The sequence below is a fragment of the Poecilia mexicana genome, unplaced genomic scaffold (assembly GCF_051168715.1).
Source record: "Poecilia mexicana isolate PSO_F unplaced genomic scaffold, ASM5116871v1 scaffold_11, whole genome shotgun sequence".
Lineage (NCBI taxonomy): Eukaryota > Metazoa > Chordata > Actinopteri > Cyprinodontiformes > Poeciliidae > Poecilia > Poecilia mexicana.
The window spans coordinates 9,109,021-9,126,232 of NW_028263380.1; the positions used below are offsets into that span (position 1 = coordinate 9,109,021).

At 39.8% G+C, this 17,212-nt stretch overlaps 1 protein-coding gene and 1 long non-coding RNA gene across 2 annotated transcripts; one reads left to right on the forward strand and one right to left on the reverse strand.

The window, feature by feature from the left end:
* Positions 1–3,039: 3,039 nt before the first annotated feature.
* LOC148156400 (uncharacterized) lies at positions 3,040–8,974 on the reverse strand. Its single transcript, XM_088009949.1, has 4 exons — positions 7,526–8,974; positions 6,258–7,377; positions 3,216–3,462; positions 3,040–3,127 (listed from the first exon to the last, which is right to left on the reverse strand). The coding sequence occupies exons 1-4, from the start codon at positions 8,972–8,974 to the stop codon at positions 3,040–3,042; spliced, it is 2,904 nt and encodes a 967-aa protein (XP_087866075.1).
* Positions 8,975–12,192: 3,218 nt separating this feature from the next.
* On the forward strand, positions 12,193–14,171 carry LOC148156401 (uncharacterized). The gene is made up of 3 exons (XR_015764617.1): positions 12,193–12,482; positions 13,175–13,272; positions 13,589–14,171. It is a non-coding gene; the product is annotated as an uncharacterized LOC148156401 (long non-coding RNA).
* Positions 14,172–17,212: the final 3,041 nt, after the last annotated feature.

A 17,212-nucleotide genomic window follows, 5' to 3' on the forward strand; every position in this document is an offset into this window, starting at 1 on the left:
AACCCAGAACCTTCTTGCTTCATGGCAACAGCTCTACCAACTGCGCCACTGTGCAGCCCAAGTTTTAAAACTAGCATATTTAAATTTATTTTCTTAACAGTGCCAATGCATTGTTTTTAATAACAGGTAATTCGACCTAAAAAAAAAAAACCATTTCACAAATTACACAATGCTTTATTGTCCTTAAAGCTCTTTAAAGTCATTGAAATGTCAAAAAAATCACTCTTTGTGTAATCCAATATCAATTATTTAGTAATCATCTTCTGTATTTCTTTCACTCTGTAGACATTTAGTGATACACCATAGCTTTCTACAGGTTCCAACACAACATTCTACTAAAACGCCTGAGCTTTTCTTCTCTTTTCCAGTTGGTATATGTTGTTGGTTTTAGCATGTTGTACCACTGAGCCCACATTTGAAAACTGACTACTGAGATATAAGATTAATACATTTTAAATCTCAAATTACAGCAAAAATAGCCCTGATCAAGATTCCTCGACCACCGTACTTGACAAGATTGTGTGTAATATTCTCTACATATATGCTATTATGCAAATCTTGCTGCTATTGGTTTTGATCAAATGCCAGACTATTTGGTTGCTTTAATAAACGATTTCTATTTGGAACAATAGCAGTTTTATTAAAAAAAAATAAAAAAAAAGAAAACTGCAATCTATCCAGAAGAGTTAATAAAATTTGTTGTTCAGAAAATGAAATTCAAAATAGATGAACATCAATAAGAAAATACATATTGAACCAATGATGTCAACCCTTAACATGAATGGTTTAATAAACTGGATTTTACGGAAGCGCATTGCTATCATGCAGGAAAAAAAAAAATTCGATCGCTATCTCGTTATAACGAGTTACGTATCTCGTTTTAACGACTTACGTATCTCGTTTTAACGAGTTGCGTATCTCGTTAAAACGAGTTACGTATCTCGTTATAACGAGATACGTAACTCGTTAAAACGAGATAATTTTAGGTCCAGGAAGTGGCGGTATTATGCTAGGCTAGTACAGTGAGTAACATGAATTGGTCAGGTTTCCCTTCATGTTTGGTCTACAACATGTAGAGATACGGATGCTGCTTTGCACTGTGGTTAAAACCATTAACAGCATGCCTACTCTGACAAGATCCTAAACAGAACGGGACTGCACAGAAGGAGACGTTAGTCCGGTCCTCTAGCTGTGGCGGCGTTCCTGACTGGATCGAAGCTGAAGTTGGCTTTCGATTGTAGCTTCTGATTCGGGAAATGGCTAAAGGGAGATTATAACGGAGGCTCAGATGTATTTGATGAACATTTTCTGGTCAGATTTTTTATTAGAACAGTACACTTGCTGAACAACGGCAACGGCTGTTCGTAACCAAGCAACCGAAATCAACAGAAGGCTAGGTAGTGGCAAAAGACAAAACTAGATCCTGTTAAGCATTCTTCAAAATAAAAGACTTCCGCTCTCCAAAATAAATCATAAATCAGCAAAAGCTGAATGGCCTCCTTTAAGTGTCCTGAGAAAAAATCACCTAATGATCCTGATTCATAAATCGGCTTGGCTCCAGCATACTTAAACTTTCTTTTACATAGATCTGTTAATTCTCATTCTTTACATTTTAACAATATTTTTCTTTTGCATGTTCCACGTTTCCAAACTGAAAAAGGGAAGCAAGCTTTAGTGTGATGGCTTCTATAGCCTTCAATCAGCTCCAGTCTGAAATAAAGATATCAAAACTGGTTCCACTGGACTTATTTCGAGCAATTCTTAAAAACAGACGAGATTCTTTTAAACAGTGTCACTGTTTTTAAATTCTTTTCTACTGTTTTACACTTCTGCATATGTATTAATTAATTTTATTTTGTAACCAGGTTGCTGTGTGTTGCAGACTTCTACCCAGGTCCCTCTTGAAAATAAGATAAGATGTGTATCTCAACGGGGTTTACCTGATAAAATAAAAGAAACAAAATAAAAAATAAAATAATATTTGTCAAATATTGGTCAAAGATTTTTAATATTTGTCGACAAACAAGGAGCAAAGAAGAGACACCTCTCCTTTACCATATAGGTGACTTACAATAATGTCTTCTAACGAAGACAAAGAGGGTAGATAAAGATTATTGTGTTGCTTTGATAAAATAAAACTCTGAACTTGAAGATAGTTATAGAAATATTTTGTAGGAATATCATGTTTGTTTTTCATTTCTTCAAGTTACATAAATACCTTCCCTGGAAAAAGATCAGACACTTTAGCTATATCCTTAGCAGTTTAAATCCTGCTCTACATGGATAAACATTACATTGGATAGTTGTTGCATTTCTCCCAAATAATCAAGTGTTTTTTGCCAGATCATCATTGTATTTTTCAGAAATGGGTATTTTGTTTGCTTAATTAACCTTTTCCTGCCTGATGAGTACATGTACTAGTCTATAGCAATAGAGATCCAGTGGGACACAATAGTAACCCATGCTGGGGGCTGTCTGGCAGTAAAGTAAAACATTGCTGCCCTGATCTGGGTTGAAATAACATAATAGGTTTGATAATTGTTAACACCCTCTGTCATATGGCAGATATAAGAGAGACAGTTTCATTCTCGGGCGTTTACCATTTAAGTGAAGTTAGAAAAAGTTATATTTAGCTCCTTAAAGAAGAAGGGGAGTGAGGAAATTGAAACTGATTGGAAAACATATAAGAATTTTGGCAATATTGTAATTTTTATAATATTGATGTGACCAATTAAGGAGATGGGTAGCATCTTTAACTATTAAACTTCTAAAGCTAACATACTTAGACACTTCTGATCTGGAATAGATTATTCATCTCTGATGCTATGTTGCATCACTATAAATCGGAATCTGAAAAGTTGTTGGCATTATTATCCCAGCTGATGGATCCTTGTAAGCCACACAAAAAGGCAGGTGCTCTAGGACAAAAAAGTGAAAGAAAACAGAAGGTTAAAATAATAACAAATATTGTAAATGTGATAGGAGTTTATTTCTAATGCATTCCAGATGCAAAAATATTTTTAAATCTCTCTACTGATGTCACAGCTGCGGCTGAGCTGTGACCACTCGCACCTGAACATCATCTCCCTGATCTCCAGCTGCTGCCATATAAGGATGGATCTTCCCCCTGCACGGCGTCAGATTGTTGTTAAACCCTCAGCGGTAACACCTTCAGGCCTGCTGTAAAGACTTGAGCTAAATTGCCCAGTACTAACCTGTCTGTCTCTTCCTTTTGCCCAGTCGCCTCTCCTGTCCCCGATCCTGACCCTCTCCACTGGATTTGGACCTCCTGGCTTTGACCCCCGTCTGTCTGACTCTGAGATCTGGTACCTGTGTTGACCTGGATTTGGACCCGCCGGCGCTGACCCCTGTCTGTCTGACCCTGAGATCTGGAACCGCCCGACCCCGACTTGGATTCCCTGGTTTTGACCCCGGCCTGTCTGACTAAGAACTGGTGTACTCCTTAATAAACAACCGATTTGTATTCTCTGTTCAGTCCCTGCGTCCATCGGTGCCTACTCGTGTCAACTGAGGTTTCAATTCAGATAAAGATTTCACAAATCACAAACTAGGTTTGAAATATTCTGCCATTAGCGTAGATTAGAATAATCTACTCCAGATTTGAAGTGTCGATGTATGTTCGTTTTTAAAGCAGAACAAATGATTTCTTAACATTTATATGTTAAATATAATTTCCATGATTAGTTACTTATTTACAGTCATATGTCAAGTCATATGTTAAGTGTAATTTACATGATTATTATTATTCACCGAATTTAACTTGATTGTACACAATTCCAAAAGGTGACGTGAAAAATAATTAAATTCAAAGCTTTATGTATGATTTATTTTGGAGAGAGGAAGTCTTTTTATTTTGAAGAATGCTTAACAGGATCTAGTTTTGTCTTTTGCCACTACCTAGCCTTCTGTTGATTTCGGTTGCTTGGTTACGAACAGCCGTTGCCGTTGTTCAGCAAGTGTACTGTTCTAATAAAAAATCTGACCAGAAAATGTTCATCAAATACATCTGAGCCTCCGTTATAATCTCCCTTTAGCCATTTCCCAAATCAGAAGCTACAATCGAAAGCCAACTTCAGCTTCGATCCAGTCAGGAACGCCGCCACAGCTAGAGGACCGGACTAACGTCTCCTTCTGTGCAGTCCCGTTCTGTTTAGGATCTTGTCAGAGTAGGCATGCTGTTAATGGTTTTAACCACAGTGCAAAGCAGCATCCGTATCTCTACATGTTGTAGACCAAACATGAAGGGAAACCTGACCAATTCATGTTACTCACTGTACTAGCCTAGCATAATACCGTCACTTCCTGGACCTAAAATTATCTCGTTTTAACGAGTTACGTATCTCGTTAAAACGAGATACGTAAGTCGTTAAAACGAGATACATAACTCGTTAAAACGAGATACGTAAGTCGTTAAAACGATATACGTAACTCGTTATAATGAGATACGTAACTCGTTTTAACGAGATACGTAACTCGTTAAAACGAGATATGTAAGTCGTTAAAACGAGATACGTAACTCGTTAAAACGAGATACGTAAGTCGTTAAAACGAGATACGTAACTCGTTATAACGAGATAGCGATCGAAAAAATTTTTTTTCCTGCATGATAGCAATGCGCTTCCGTAGGTGGCCACTTGTGCTGACTTGAGGTTGTTCTTTTATGTTTGATTTGATCAACTTTCTTTGCTCAAATATTTTCTAATTAATATATGTAATAATTGTTATTTATTGTAAATGTTAAAAAAATAAAAAATTAATAAAAATTAATAAATAATAAAAAATTAAAAAATAATAACCATGTATTAAAATTATGTAAGAATAGTAGTAATTTAATGAAAAGTGATAATCAATCATTATGTGTTCATTTACTCCCCCCAAAAATACCTCTGCATCATTTTAAAAATTATTAAATCTCATCACAACCCTAAATTAACAACCACAGTTTAAAAATAAATTAAAAGGAAATAAATTAATTAAAAGGAAAATTTATTGAGATGAATTACCATTTGAATGGCAGATTAATCTGCCATTCAGATTCATGGTTGTGTACCTGACAAACACAAACTAACACAATTATGTGTTGAAATATTCAAATAAATATTCAACACATACTGCGTGTCATATTATATTCATTTTAACACACAATGTGTAAAATTAACACAAAATATGCTTTAAATTTAATAACACATTTTTTGTGTTCTTTTTTAACACATCTGTTTTTAGAGTGTATGTTATCAGTCTGTTAAAGATAGTATTATCAATAGCAGTACAATTTGCACAATGCCTGTTTTGTTTAGTTTTCTTCTTGGAAAAAGTTATTAAAAACAAGCTTTTGTCTAAATTAAGGTGAATTCATGGTTCCTTTTTCCACATAATGTAACTGGTAGTGTTTATGATAAAAAATAAATAAATAATAATTATGTGATCGGTATCGGTGATCGGTATCGGTGTATCGGCCCTCATGGGTGATCGGTATCGGTATCGGCAGGAAAAAACCTGATCGGCACATCTCTAATTATTTTATTATTATTTTTAGTATTATTTTTCCGGTTAAACGGTGCACCAAACTATATCAGATGCTTTGTCTACTTAGTAAGCCAAAGTTATTGCGCACAGAGAGCTCTGAGAAAGTCGTCCCTCAAACTTGAGCAACCACAACAGTTTCTGTGATTCTTATTAAAAACTCAAGAGACAAAAAATGGAAGAGCTACGAAAGCCACATTAGCACCATAGAATTCAATCTCCTGTTTGTTGAGCATCTCTGTGCAGTGCAGCGGATTTAACTCATGCAGGGCTGAGTTAAATGGGGCCTTGAGCAGAATTTGACTTAAAAGTCAGTCTTGCTGCTAAAAACATTAGCACTTCTAACAGCTTCTGGGTTAGATTTAGTCAAATCTGGGAGAGGGGGAGTAGTTTAATTGGTCAACACAAAAACAATCAGTTATAATTGCAGTTTACTAATTTGTATTTGTAAACAAACAGAGCTCAAACTCAAAGATTAAACTCACAGAATCAGATTGTTGCTATGATAACAAACCAATCTAACTATGAATATTGTTCTTTGAACTTTAACAAAGTAAACTTGCCAGCTCCTTAAAATCTTACATTTAAATGTTAATTTAATTCTTGTGTTTACATGGGGCTCACCGACCCCACACACATAAAACTTGTATCATTTGCCACATTTGGACTGAGGCAAACGTGGAGACTGAGGCTGACGGGACACGCAACGAAACCCTGGAGGTCAGCCGAGAAACCAAAGGGACTGGCCACAAAGCCCTGGAGGTCAGCCAGGAGACCAAAGGGACTGGCCACAAAGCCCTGGAGGTCGGCCGGGGGACGTATAGGACTCGACCCGAAACCCTGGAGGTCAGCCGAGAGACCAAAGGGACTCAACACGAAGCCCTGGAGGTCAGCCCGGAGACCAGCGATCCTTGCTATGAGGCCCTGAAAGCAGGCCGGGAAACCGATAAAACCCACAACAAAGCCCTGGAGGTCAGCCCAGAGACTAGCGTGACTTGCTATAAAGCCCTGGAGGCAGGCCGGGAAACCAACAGGACCCACAATGAAGCCGTGGAGGTCGGCCGAGAGACCAAAAGGACTCACCACAAAGCCCTGGAGGTCAGCTTGGAGACCAACGGGACTCGACACGAAGCCCTGGACGTCAGCTCGGAGACCAGTGAGCCTTGCTATGAGGCCCTGGAAGCAGGCCGGGAAACCGATAGGACCCACAACAAAGCCCTGGAGGTCAGTCAGGAGACCAGTGGGACTCGCCACGAAGCCCTGGAGGTCAGTCAGGAGACCAGTGGGACTCACCACGAAGCCCTGGAGGTCAGCCCGGAGACCAATGGGACTCGCCACGAAGCCCTGGAGGTCAGCCTGGAGACCAACGGGACTCGACACGAAGCCCTGGAGGTCAATCAGGAGACCAATGGGACTCGCCACGAAGCCCTGGAGGTCAGCCTGGAGACCAACGGGACTCGACACGAAGCCCTGGAGGTCAGCCAGGAGACCAATGGGACTCGCCACGAAGCCCTGGAGGTCAGCCCGGAGACCAATGGGACTCGCCACGAAGCCCTGGAGGTCAGCCTGGAGACCAACGGGACTCGACACGAAGCCCTGGAGGTCAGCCAGGAGACCAATGGGACTCGCCACGAAGCCCTGGAGGTCAGCCCGGAGACCAATGGGACTCGCCACGAAGCCCTGGAGGTCAGCCTGGAGACCAACGGGACTCGACACGAAGCCCTGGAGGTCAGCTCGGAGACCAGCGAGTCTGATTGTCTGGTGATGAAGGAGACCTGAGTTCGATGGCGTCAAGTTCTCATAGCACCGCAGTCCTGCGGGCCTCAAGCTCTCCTGCAAACATCTTTCAAGTCATTAGCTCTTCCACCATCAGTCCCCAAGTGTCAAGCTTCGCTGACACTGCAGTCCTGCTGTCCTCAAGCTTTTCTGCCACCGACAATCAAGCATGACACTTTTTTATTTAGAAGTACCATGGTTGAACCCAATACCTCAGAGTGTCTCTTTTGTACATTTTCACGAGTGTATTGGTGAGGCCTCCGACCACGCGTCTGAATACAGATGGCTGCTCCTGTGGCTGGTCTGTAACCGACTGGCTGTCTTCATGGGTTTCCTCTTCAGATGGCTGCTCCTGTGGCTGGTCTGTAACCGGCTGGCTGTCTTCATGGGTTTCCTCTTCAGATGGCTGCTGGTGCTGCTGCTCCTCTATGTCCCTCAGCCTATTGTTCAGCTGCTCCATTTCAAGCTGTAGTTCGGTCCTTATACGCTCCAAGGCAGTGTTTTGCTGCTCCAAGGTGGTGTTTTTCTGCTCCAAGGTGAGGCTTCTCTGCTGCAGGACGCTGCGATTCACCTTCAGGGCGTCGTTTTCCTCCTCCAAGATTTTGTTTTCCTGTCCGAGGATGTCGTTTTTCTCCAGCAGGATGTCGGTTTTCTCCAGCAGATTATCATAATCCTCCTCCAGTCCGGTGATATCCTGCTCCAGTTTGGTCGTTTCCTCCTCCAGGGCGGCGTTTCTCTGCTCCAGGACGGGGTTTCTCTGCTCCAGGGCGGCGTTTCTCTGCTCCAGGGTGGCGTTTCTCTGCTTCAGGGTGACGTATCTCTGCTCCAGGGTGACGTATCTCTGCTCCAGGGTGGTGTTTCTCTGCCCCAGGGCGGCGTTTCTCTTCTCCAGGGTGGAGTTTCTCTGCTCTAGGATTGTGTAATCCTGCTCCACTATAGTGATTCTCAGCTCCAGAGAGTTGTTTATCTGCACTAGGTTGGCATTTACCTCCCCCAGAGTGTTGTCTATCTGCTCCTGGGTGATGTTTGTCTGCTTCAGGGCTGTGTTTCTCTGCTCCAGGGCGGTCTTTTCCTTTTCCAGGGCCTTGTATTTCTCCTCCACTGTGGTGAGTCTCTGCTCCAGGTTGGTGTTTCTATGCTTCAGCCTGTTGTGTGTATACTCCATAGTTATCTTTTCCTGCTTCAGGGTGGTGTTTCTCTGCTCCAGGTCGTAGTTTTTCTGCTCCAGGGCGTCGTTAATCTGCTCCAGGGCGTCATTAATCTCCTCTAGAGTGTCGTCTATTTGCTCCTGGGTGGTGTTTGTCTGCTCCAGGGCGGTGTTTCTCTGCTCCAGAGTGGTGTTTCTCTGCTTCAGAGCGGTCTTTTTCTTCTCCAGGGCGGTGTGTCTCTGCTCCAGGGTGGTCTTGTCCTCATTTAAAGTTCTGTTTACTGCAAACAGATGTTTAATTTCCTCGTCTTTTTCCTGAAGGAGCTTGTCTTTTTCATGTTCAGTCTGTTCTATGTTCATCTTGAGCTCCTCATTTGATTTAATCAGCGTTTGCCTCTCAATGGACATCTTGCTAACTTCTTTCAGGATGCCTTTGAGTTTTTCTGTCTCTCTCGCTAGGGTCTGTTCTGTTTTCTCAGAAGATGATGCTTTACTGCTCTCACTCATTGTTGATCTTCTTGTCTGGACAAATTTGTTTGTTAGGAATTGACCTTTTATCTTGAAAAGCTTTGACAATACTTGCTCTCCGACTTCTGCAATGGTTATGACCGTGCAGCTTTGTGATGTCACTCTTGTGGAGCAATTCTCTTTGTGACATCAATTTGCGTGATGTCACAAATTGATGTCAATACCTCAGCAGAACAACTAGAAAACTGCTGAAGTTTGAATAAAAACAAACTTTACCGCTGAATGCAGCTCTGCTTAGCTGATGGCCATTGGAGACAGTTCAACTGGTAATATATCACCAAGGCTGAAATCTGCACTTGGGAGACGGCGGCTCTTGAGGACAATGGACTGGACAGCAGGGTGCGAGGACCAACTGTCAAAAAGGAACACTGTGCCTGAAAACAGAAGAAGGGGAAACGGGTGGGCGTGTTGACCCAGCTGATGCCTATGAAGCCACCGATTCCGACTCTTTTTCTGACCAATGTCCGCTCACTGGGAAAGAAAGTGGATTTGTTAGATCTGAGGTTAAGAGTTTCTGCAGAGATGAAGAACTGTGCCATTCTTTGCCTAACGGAAACCTGGCTTAACACCAATATGCTAGACATAGCCTTCCAGATCAACGGTCTTCAGTTATGCAAAGCAGACCGCGACCAACGGTCAGGAAAAACAAGGGGAGGAGGACAATGTATGTAAGTGAATGAAGGTTGGTGTACGAACTGTGGCCTGGTTAAAAGCTGTCAGCCATACTATCTGCCTCGGGAGTTTACTGCGGTGTTCATCACCATTGTTTACATTCCGCCGGGTACTAACGGCAACAAAGCATCAAAGGAGCTGTATGACACCGTTAGCTCACTGCAGATGAAGCACCTGGAGGCGTTGTACGTGGTTGCAGGGGACTTTAACCATGTGAAACTGACGGACACTCTGCTCAGTTTTATTGGCATGTCAGTCTTTAGCGAGATATAATTAATTAAATGCGCTGACACTTCATTGTGCCTCAAACGTACAACGTTGAGTGAAGCTGGCGACCACTGCAAGATGGTGGCCCTATGTCACGTTTGCAACAGCAGGCAGAGATACAGGTTGGATCAGATTGCAGAGCCCTGATCTAGCAGATAGAAAGTATGATCCTATCTCAATACAGCAGCTAAAAGTGCAGCACTATAATTTTTAATTCATTGTTAAAATAAAATAGTGAAAGTTAAAAAAAAAATCCACCTCTGAATATTAACAAAATACATTTATTTAGCATAATATCTTCTGTACCCCTACTGGCCCCCATCTAGAACCGTCCCTGGGCAGAAGGTCTATGTCTGACATTAGTAATACATTAAACGACCACTGAACACTGAATTAACATGTCAACATTTCTTAATAAAACAAACAGAAAGCCCTAACAAATACTTTTATAGTAAGAAATATTTATGTATTTACTGTTAATCTCTTAGTGTGATTTGTTCTTTAAATGGCCATTTGTATTATTTTGTCTGATACAACTATACATTAAATAAGCAAGTAATTGATTATCTAATAATCAAACGATGACAGTCAATTAAAACCACAATAAGAAACTTAATCAATCATAGCAAAATGCTCTGTACCATATCAGCCTCAGGAGATGATTCAGGGATGAAGAGATGCTGATGTCTGGTTCTTTAGGTAAGTTGAGGAACTGAAGACCCAGTTCAGTTCCTCAACTGACATCATGCAGCACTGCACACTGCGCCAGGACGAACACATTTGTTTTAATTGCCTGTATTCATCTTCACTAACATTATTCAGCCTGGGATTTGAGTCTTCCCTCTCACGTCTGTACCTTTACGAGAGGTTTTGGTTCCGAGGACGGTGGAGAATCGGGTTGAGGATGTTTTAAAAAAACGCGGTCGATAGCAGCTCACCGCGGCTGCGTAATGTCGGTCTCTAGGCAACCACAAGAGCATCGGTCCGTAGCGTTCTGGGGTTCCTTGAGCTCACACCACGACAATTTAGCTGACCTTAATATTTCCTGTGTTTTATTTTGGTCATTAATGTTACAATTACTTTTGATATATGTGTGATAGGCACGTCTATCGGACATTTATAGAAATACGGAACAAATCGCGTCCTGTATCGATTCAATACAGGACACAACATTTAACAACCAAATACAGGACGATTCCGTATTTTAAGGGACGGGTGGCAACCCTATTTCTCTCTGCAACAGCTGTGTAATTTTCATGTCATTTGGGGCTAAAATGATTGTTTTACCAGTGATTGTTGCCTCTGATTTCACATATTTTCCATGTGTTTTTTGTTGATTGTTTTACTGTAGCAAATACCTGACTTTTTTTTTTTTTGCTACAAGCGTGTTTAATCTCATGTTTTTTCAATATTTGTTTCCCTTAAAGATTATTTCAAAATAAGTAGAACAACACCTGCTTAAGCTCCAACCTTGATCACCTCTAGAATTGCTGCAGCGACAGGAGATAGTTTTATTTATTTTGTTTTCTTGAAGTCATACCTTTTGGATCCAGTCTAGGAAAACAAAAACATGAAACCTTCCAATATCTGCAATACAATCAAACTATGGTTCAATTCCAGAAGTCTGGCCTGTGTACTTTCTATCTGATCTCAGTTTGCAGAATCCACACTTGCTGGGTCGGTGCAGTCTAAGGTTCCAAAGCAGCTGATGTGACGATAATGGGAAAAAAAAAAAAAAAGAAACAAAAACAAAACTATAAAAATAACAAAAGAAAAGAGAAAAACACATTGATAAGACAAGCTAGCACCAACTGACAAACTATTTTTTGTTTTATTACATATAACCTCAGGATTTTACTGGCTGCTCTTTGCACCAACCTGCTGGGATATCGGCTCTGAAAGAGAAGACAGGCAGTCGCCTTGAATGTTCTCCACTTGCTTAACCTTGCTTAGGGAAGAATGTTGCATTTCAGATTATTTGGAAATGGCCTAATGATGCTTTACGCAGTGATGGGCAGTCGCTGTAACTTCTCCAGAATCACTGCTATGGCTTTTCCTTTCTGGCATTACTCTATGGAGTTAGATTTGTTTCACAATTATTCAATCAAAAAAAAATCATGTCAAACAAAAAAAGTAGTATTCAATCAAAAAAAAAAATCATGTCAAAGCAAAAATCACTAAGTTTTTTTTTTAACTTTTTTTTTTTGTTTTTGGTTGAGTCTCTTTTTTTTGGTTGAAACTTTTTTTTTTTGGTTGAGTCTCTTTTTTTGGTTGAGTCTCTTTTTTGGTTGAAACTTTTTTTTTTTGGTTAAGTCTCTCTTTTTTTGGTTGAAACTTTTTCTAAGTTTTTGGTTGAATTCGTTTTCTTGCTTATACAACTTTATTTGCTTTGGGGAAGCTTACATGAACATTCTGGGCGGGGCTTAAGGACGAGCGATGTAAGACGTGTTCCGATTGGTTAGCGCTGACTAAAGCGGATGACTCCCTGAGATCTCAGAACTCTGTCCCGAACTGCAGGGCTTCGGTGACGGGACACAGAATGTGAATGGTAAGTAATCTTCACAAAATTACACCGTTTAGCAGCTTCTAAAGTGCCCACCCTGTTTCAAAGAAGAAATCTTACTCAACTTATGACGACAGTCACATATTTTGTCTGCCGTGATCCCCGGTAGCATATTGTGCTAGCTAATGTTAGCACTAGGTAAAGTTCATAAACTAGGCTTGTGTAATATTCGCCTGTCTTTATGTTGAATTCGTTAACCAGCGCACCTCTGTCGAGTGGCATTAAGCGTGGAAAATACCAAATATATCTGGAGGAAATATGTGTTAAAAACTGTTGCGCAATCCTCAGTGTGTGTGTGTGTGTGTGTGTGTGTGTATTAACTAGCATTGAAGCTAAAATGGGAAAACAGCGGATCGTTGCACCAATGTTATCAGGTCCACATTAATCTGCACCACACGTCAAGTGACTGTGCAGATGATTTATTTACCAAGCACATAATCAGTGTTGTCAATGAGGGGAGGCAACGTAACTCTTAAATATATACATTTTCTTCCAGATGTAAAATGTAAAACTAAGCTGGTAGGTCACAGGCCGAAGGAGGATATTCACATAATTTCTGTTTTTTATTATTTGGTGGGTGTGTGTCCTGTACTTAGTTTTATTCCGAATTAGATGTAATATGCCTTTTGCTGTGTTATATTAAATTAATTTGGTGTTCTCCTAATTCCCCATTCTAGTATGACCAGCAGAGTGCAGCTGAAGCAGGACAGGCTTGTAGGTCTTACTGATTCCTCCAGCTGCTACAGACGATCAGAGCATGAGGATGGAGAGATCAGTAAGTGTTGAGTCAGAGAAGGTCAGGTAGGGAAGGAAGTGTTGCTTATAGGGGCCGTGTGTGTTTGGCTAAATATATTTCTCCAAGTCAGTTTATTTAGTGGTTTTAAAAAATAATGCATGCTTATGTGTTAATGATACATTGTAATAAAAATACAAAAATTACCACCAACATCCTGGCAGAAATAAATATACAAGTTTATATCAGAGCTTTTTCTTTTTGGATCTGGAACACATTAAAAGCGAATTACCAAATTTGCTTTATTCCCTGTCATGTTAACGTTCGGTTATTTCTCCCTTTTTCATCCTCACTGCAGCTGGAGCTGGACTGGAGTTCTGTTTGGCTTTAGTGGCTTCCTGGATGGAGACATCGGCTGACCTAAACGCATCATTTTCCCTCTCCCATTATAAACTTAGCTTTTCTTCAACATGGAAAATACTCCTACATCAGTAGCTCTGTTTGTTATTTTGACATCAATGCTTACCTGGTGGCCAGTTGATCCTCTTAACCACTGAATGTATCGGAACCACCTGGACTGAGCTGGTTTCGTCAGAGGGAGCTAAGACTTCTCCATAAAATGACTTCCCATATTTTAAGATGTTCTTCTGGTAAAATTGCATCTTTATGATCCTAATATGACTGCATTCTGATAATTAAAAATACTTGTAACCTGGCCATAAGACTCCATTATACAACTCACAAGAGGAATGACAGAATTAAAGCCACTTTGTGAAAGTATTTTCTGTATTTTGTTTTAGAAAAGATGAAATATTACTTGAAAGCGTTTAATTTTAATATCTCGCTTGAAGGCCGAATTACATGCAAATACTTCACATAATGTTACAACTGAGATAAGGGAAAAAGGTTTGTAAAATGTAGAGTATTACAAAAGAGATTACATTTTATTTTAAGTCCAAACAGTATAACGAAATGAACACTGAAAATATATAATACACTTTCCAGCAGTTACTCAAACTTGTCTTTACTGGTGATGAAAACTCGTCACTCTGGAGGAGAGAGGAAGAGGAGAGAGGAAGAGCAGCTCAGCCCAGTCCAGGATCACTGCAGTGTCAGGGTAGCTGCTTAAAGTCTGCAGGTAGATTTTTGCGTAGCTGGTCCTCTGGTTTTCAGATCCTAATTGTAAATAAAAAGTTAGTCAATGTTGTGATGATCCAGTTGACTGTGGACTGATGGTCACTACTGGTCAGCGAGGTGCAGGTGCTTGGATCCAAGGGAAAAGCAATTTAACAACAGGAAGGTCTCAAGAGGTCGATGGAGTGGAGTTGATACGAGTTCCCCTCTGTCCTGGGTGAACATCATGGAGAGTCTCAATCATGGCTCAGAAACGCAACAAGAAGCTTTGACGCAAATCTGAAAAACAAAAATGAATTAAAAAAGTACGAGTAAGTGATGATATTTACCTAGACAACATAATCAAAACCCAATAAACCCTAAAGTCTTTTAAGAGTTTTAATTGAAAATAAATTGACTATATCTCAGGAAATTAAATGTTCAAGTGAAACAGTTACTGTATCACAATAAGAGAAACTGCAAAAAAATAGTGCAGAGGTATAACACTGAAGTTACTGAGACAGAGTAAACTGAAATATTTAGTAAGTAGAAAATGTATGTTAAAATCTGAATACATTTTTGAATGTAGCTGAAATCAATTTAAACCACCAGCAGACACAGTACAGTACGCCGATTATCTGTACTAAAAATAATGCAAAAAATGTAACATAGAAGAAGAGGCATTATTTTTAAAACCACTAAATAAACTGACTTGGAGAAATATATATACACACACAAACACACACACACACACACACTGAGGATTGCGCAACAGTTTTTAACACATATTTCCTCCAGATATATTTGGTATTTTCCACGCTTAATGCCACTCGACAGAGGTGCGCTGGTTAACGAATTCAACATAAAGACAGGCGAATATTACACAAGCCTAGTTTATGAACTTTACCTAGTGCTAACATTAGCTAGCACAATATGCTACCGGGGATCACGGCAGACAAAATATGTGACTGTCGTCATAAGTTGAGTAAGATTTCTTCTTTGAAACAGGGTGGACACTTTAGAACCTGCTAAACGGTGTAATTTTGTGAAGATTACTTACCATTCACATTCTGTGTCCCGTCACCGAAGCCCTGCAGTTCGGGACAGAGTTCTGAGATCTCAGGGAGTCATCCGCTTTAGTCAGCGCTAACCAATCGGAACACGTCTTACATCGCTCGTCCTTAAGCCCCGCCCAGAATGTTCATGTAAGCTTCCCCAAAGCAAATAAAGTTGTATAAGCAAGAAAACGAATTCAACCAAAAACTTCAAGTACACTTCGCTGCAGCCTGCGGAAAGGGGCGGTGACGGACCACTGTCAGTCTCATACCTTATATGGAAATTGGACTATTACATTCCGGAAATGAAGGGGGCGCCAGTGACACCATTTCCTGTACCAGCCGTGTTTTAATAATTATAATAATAATAACGCATTTTATTTCACAACGCCTTTCAAAACACCCAAAAACACTTTTAACATTTAAAATTAATTACTAATTAGGAAATGACATACCACGTGTTACGTTATGTTAGTCACGTGGTATGTCAGTCACGTGGTATGTCAGTCACGTGGTATGTCAGTCACGTGGTATGTCCGCTTTTTTATCTTTATTAAATCTTTTTTTCGGATGTTAAAATTACATTAGTAACAAACAATCTACAATAAACAATAATAAGGAAATGAAGGGTGCGCCGTGTTTTCATAATTATAATAATAACGCATTTTATTTGACTACCCCTTTCAAAACTTACACTTTCAAAACTTTTCAAAACACCCAATAACACTTTTAACATTTAAAATTAATTACAAATTAAACGTTAAGGAAATGAGATACGTTATATATTACGTTTATTAAATCTTTCTTTTCGGATGTTAAAATTATATTAACAAACAATCTAAAAGAAGGAATCATGGAGATGTATTTATCTATCTTTACACCCTAACTATCCCAAACAAAAGTCATAAAACAAATTAAATTAATATTTTAGAGACAAATGTACATTACATTAAGAACACATCTATCCATTCCATTAATTATTATACACATATAGCGGGGTGGTGAGAGCTGCTGATGGACCCTGGACACATCGCCAGTCCATCCATAAACAAATACTTGCTGGTGTTGAAATTCAAATAATAGTTTTAGATGTTGTGAATGGTATTCTTAAAATAAATAAGTTAAAATCTAATATACAATGTCCTTTTCATTATTTCATAAGGACTAGATGGAAAAGAGGTTTGGTCAACAATTTTGGCCAACCTGGTCCGTTCATTCACAATTCTGTTTATTTGCCAAATATTTTTCTTATTATTCATATCTTGAATATAATTCACTAACAAATTAAATGACTTTTGAACTTCTAACAAGCTCAACTGTTATTGTTTACCATAATGTCTTAACCAGTAAACTGGTTGGTGTCCCACTATTCCATTTAGAAATTACAAATCTATTCTAATTGCAATCAATTTATAAACTGCGCTCCAAAGACCTTAAATATGCAATTGTTGCAGAACCCAGTGATTCATTTAAAACTTTAAATTCAGCTTCAACCTGGAAAGACTCACACAGAAAGTAGGTTTTAGAAATTTTATTTGATAAGAAATAATCTTCGGACCCGGCCGTAGACGCTGCGCTGGTCACCGCCAGAGAGAATGATCTGCTGTTCAGGAGTTATTTTTTTCTATATGAAAACCTTTTTTTAATAAATTCACTGGATACATAAATTAAACCTGTGTAAATTGTAACTATAGCTGCTGGACGGACAGGCGCCTGTGTAGCCTGGATGTCTGTAGCTGGTAGGTGGACAGGTGGCTGGGCTGCTGCACAGCTGGACACCATGTGAAAAGTCATTCTGTGATTAACCAAATGAT

Excerpts from the sequence above, each read along its gene's own strand:
- LOC148156400 (XM_088009949.1), bottom strand. The coding sequence starts at position 8,974 with ATGAGTGAGAGCAGTAAAGCATCATCTTCTGAGAAAACAGAACAGACC. Across the intron at positions 7,378-7,525 it reads GAGACACTCTGAGGTATTGG|GAGAGCTTGAGGCCCGCAGG; the intron begins GTTCAACCATGG and ends AGATGTTTGCAG. Across the intron at positions 3,463-6,257 it reads TTTCTCGGCTGACCTCCAGG|GAGTACACCAGTTCTTAGTC; the intron begins GTTTCGTTGCGT and ends TTGTTTATTAAG.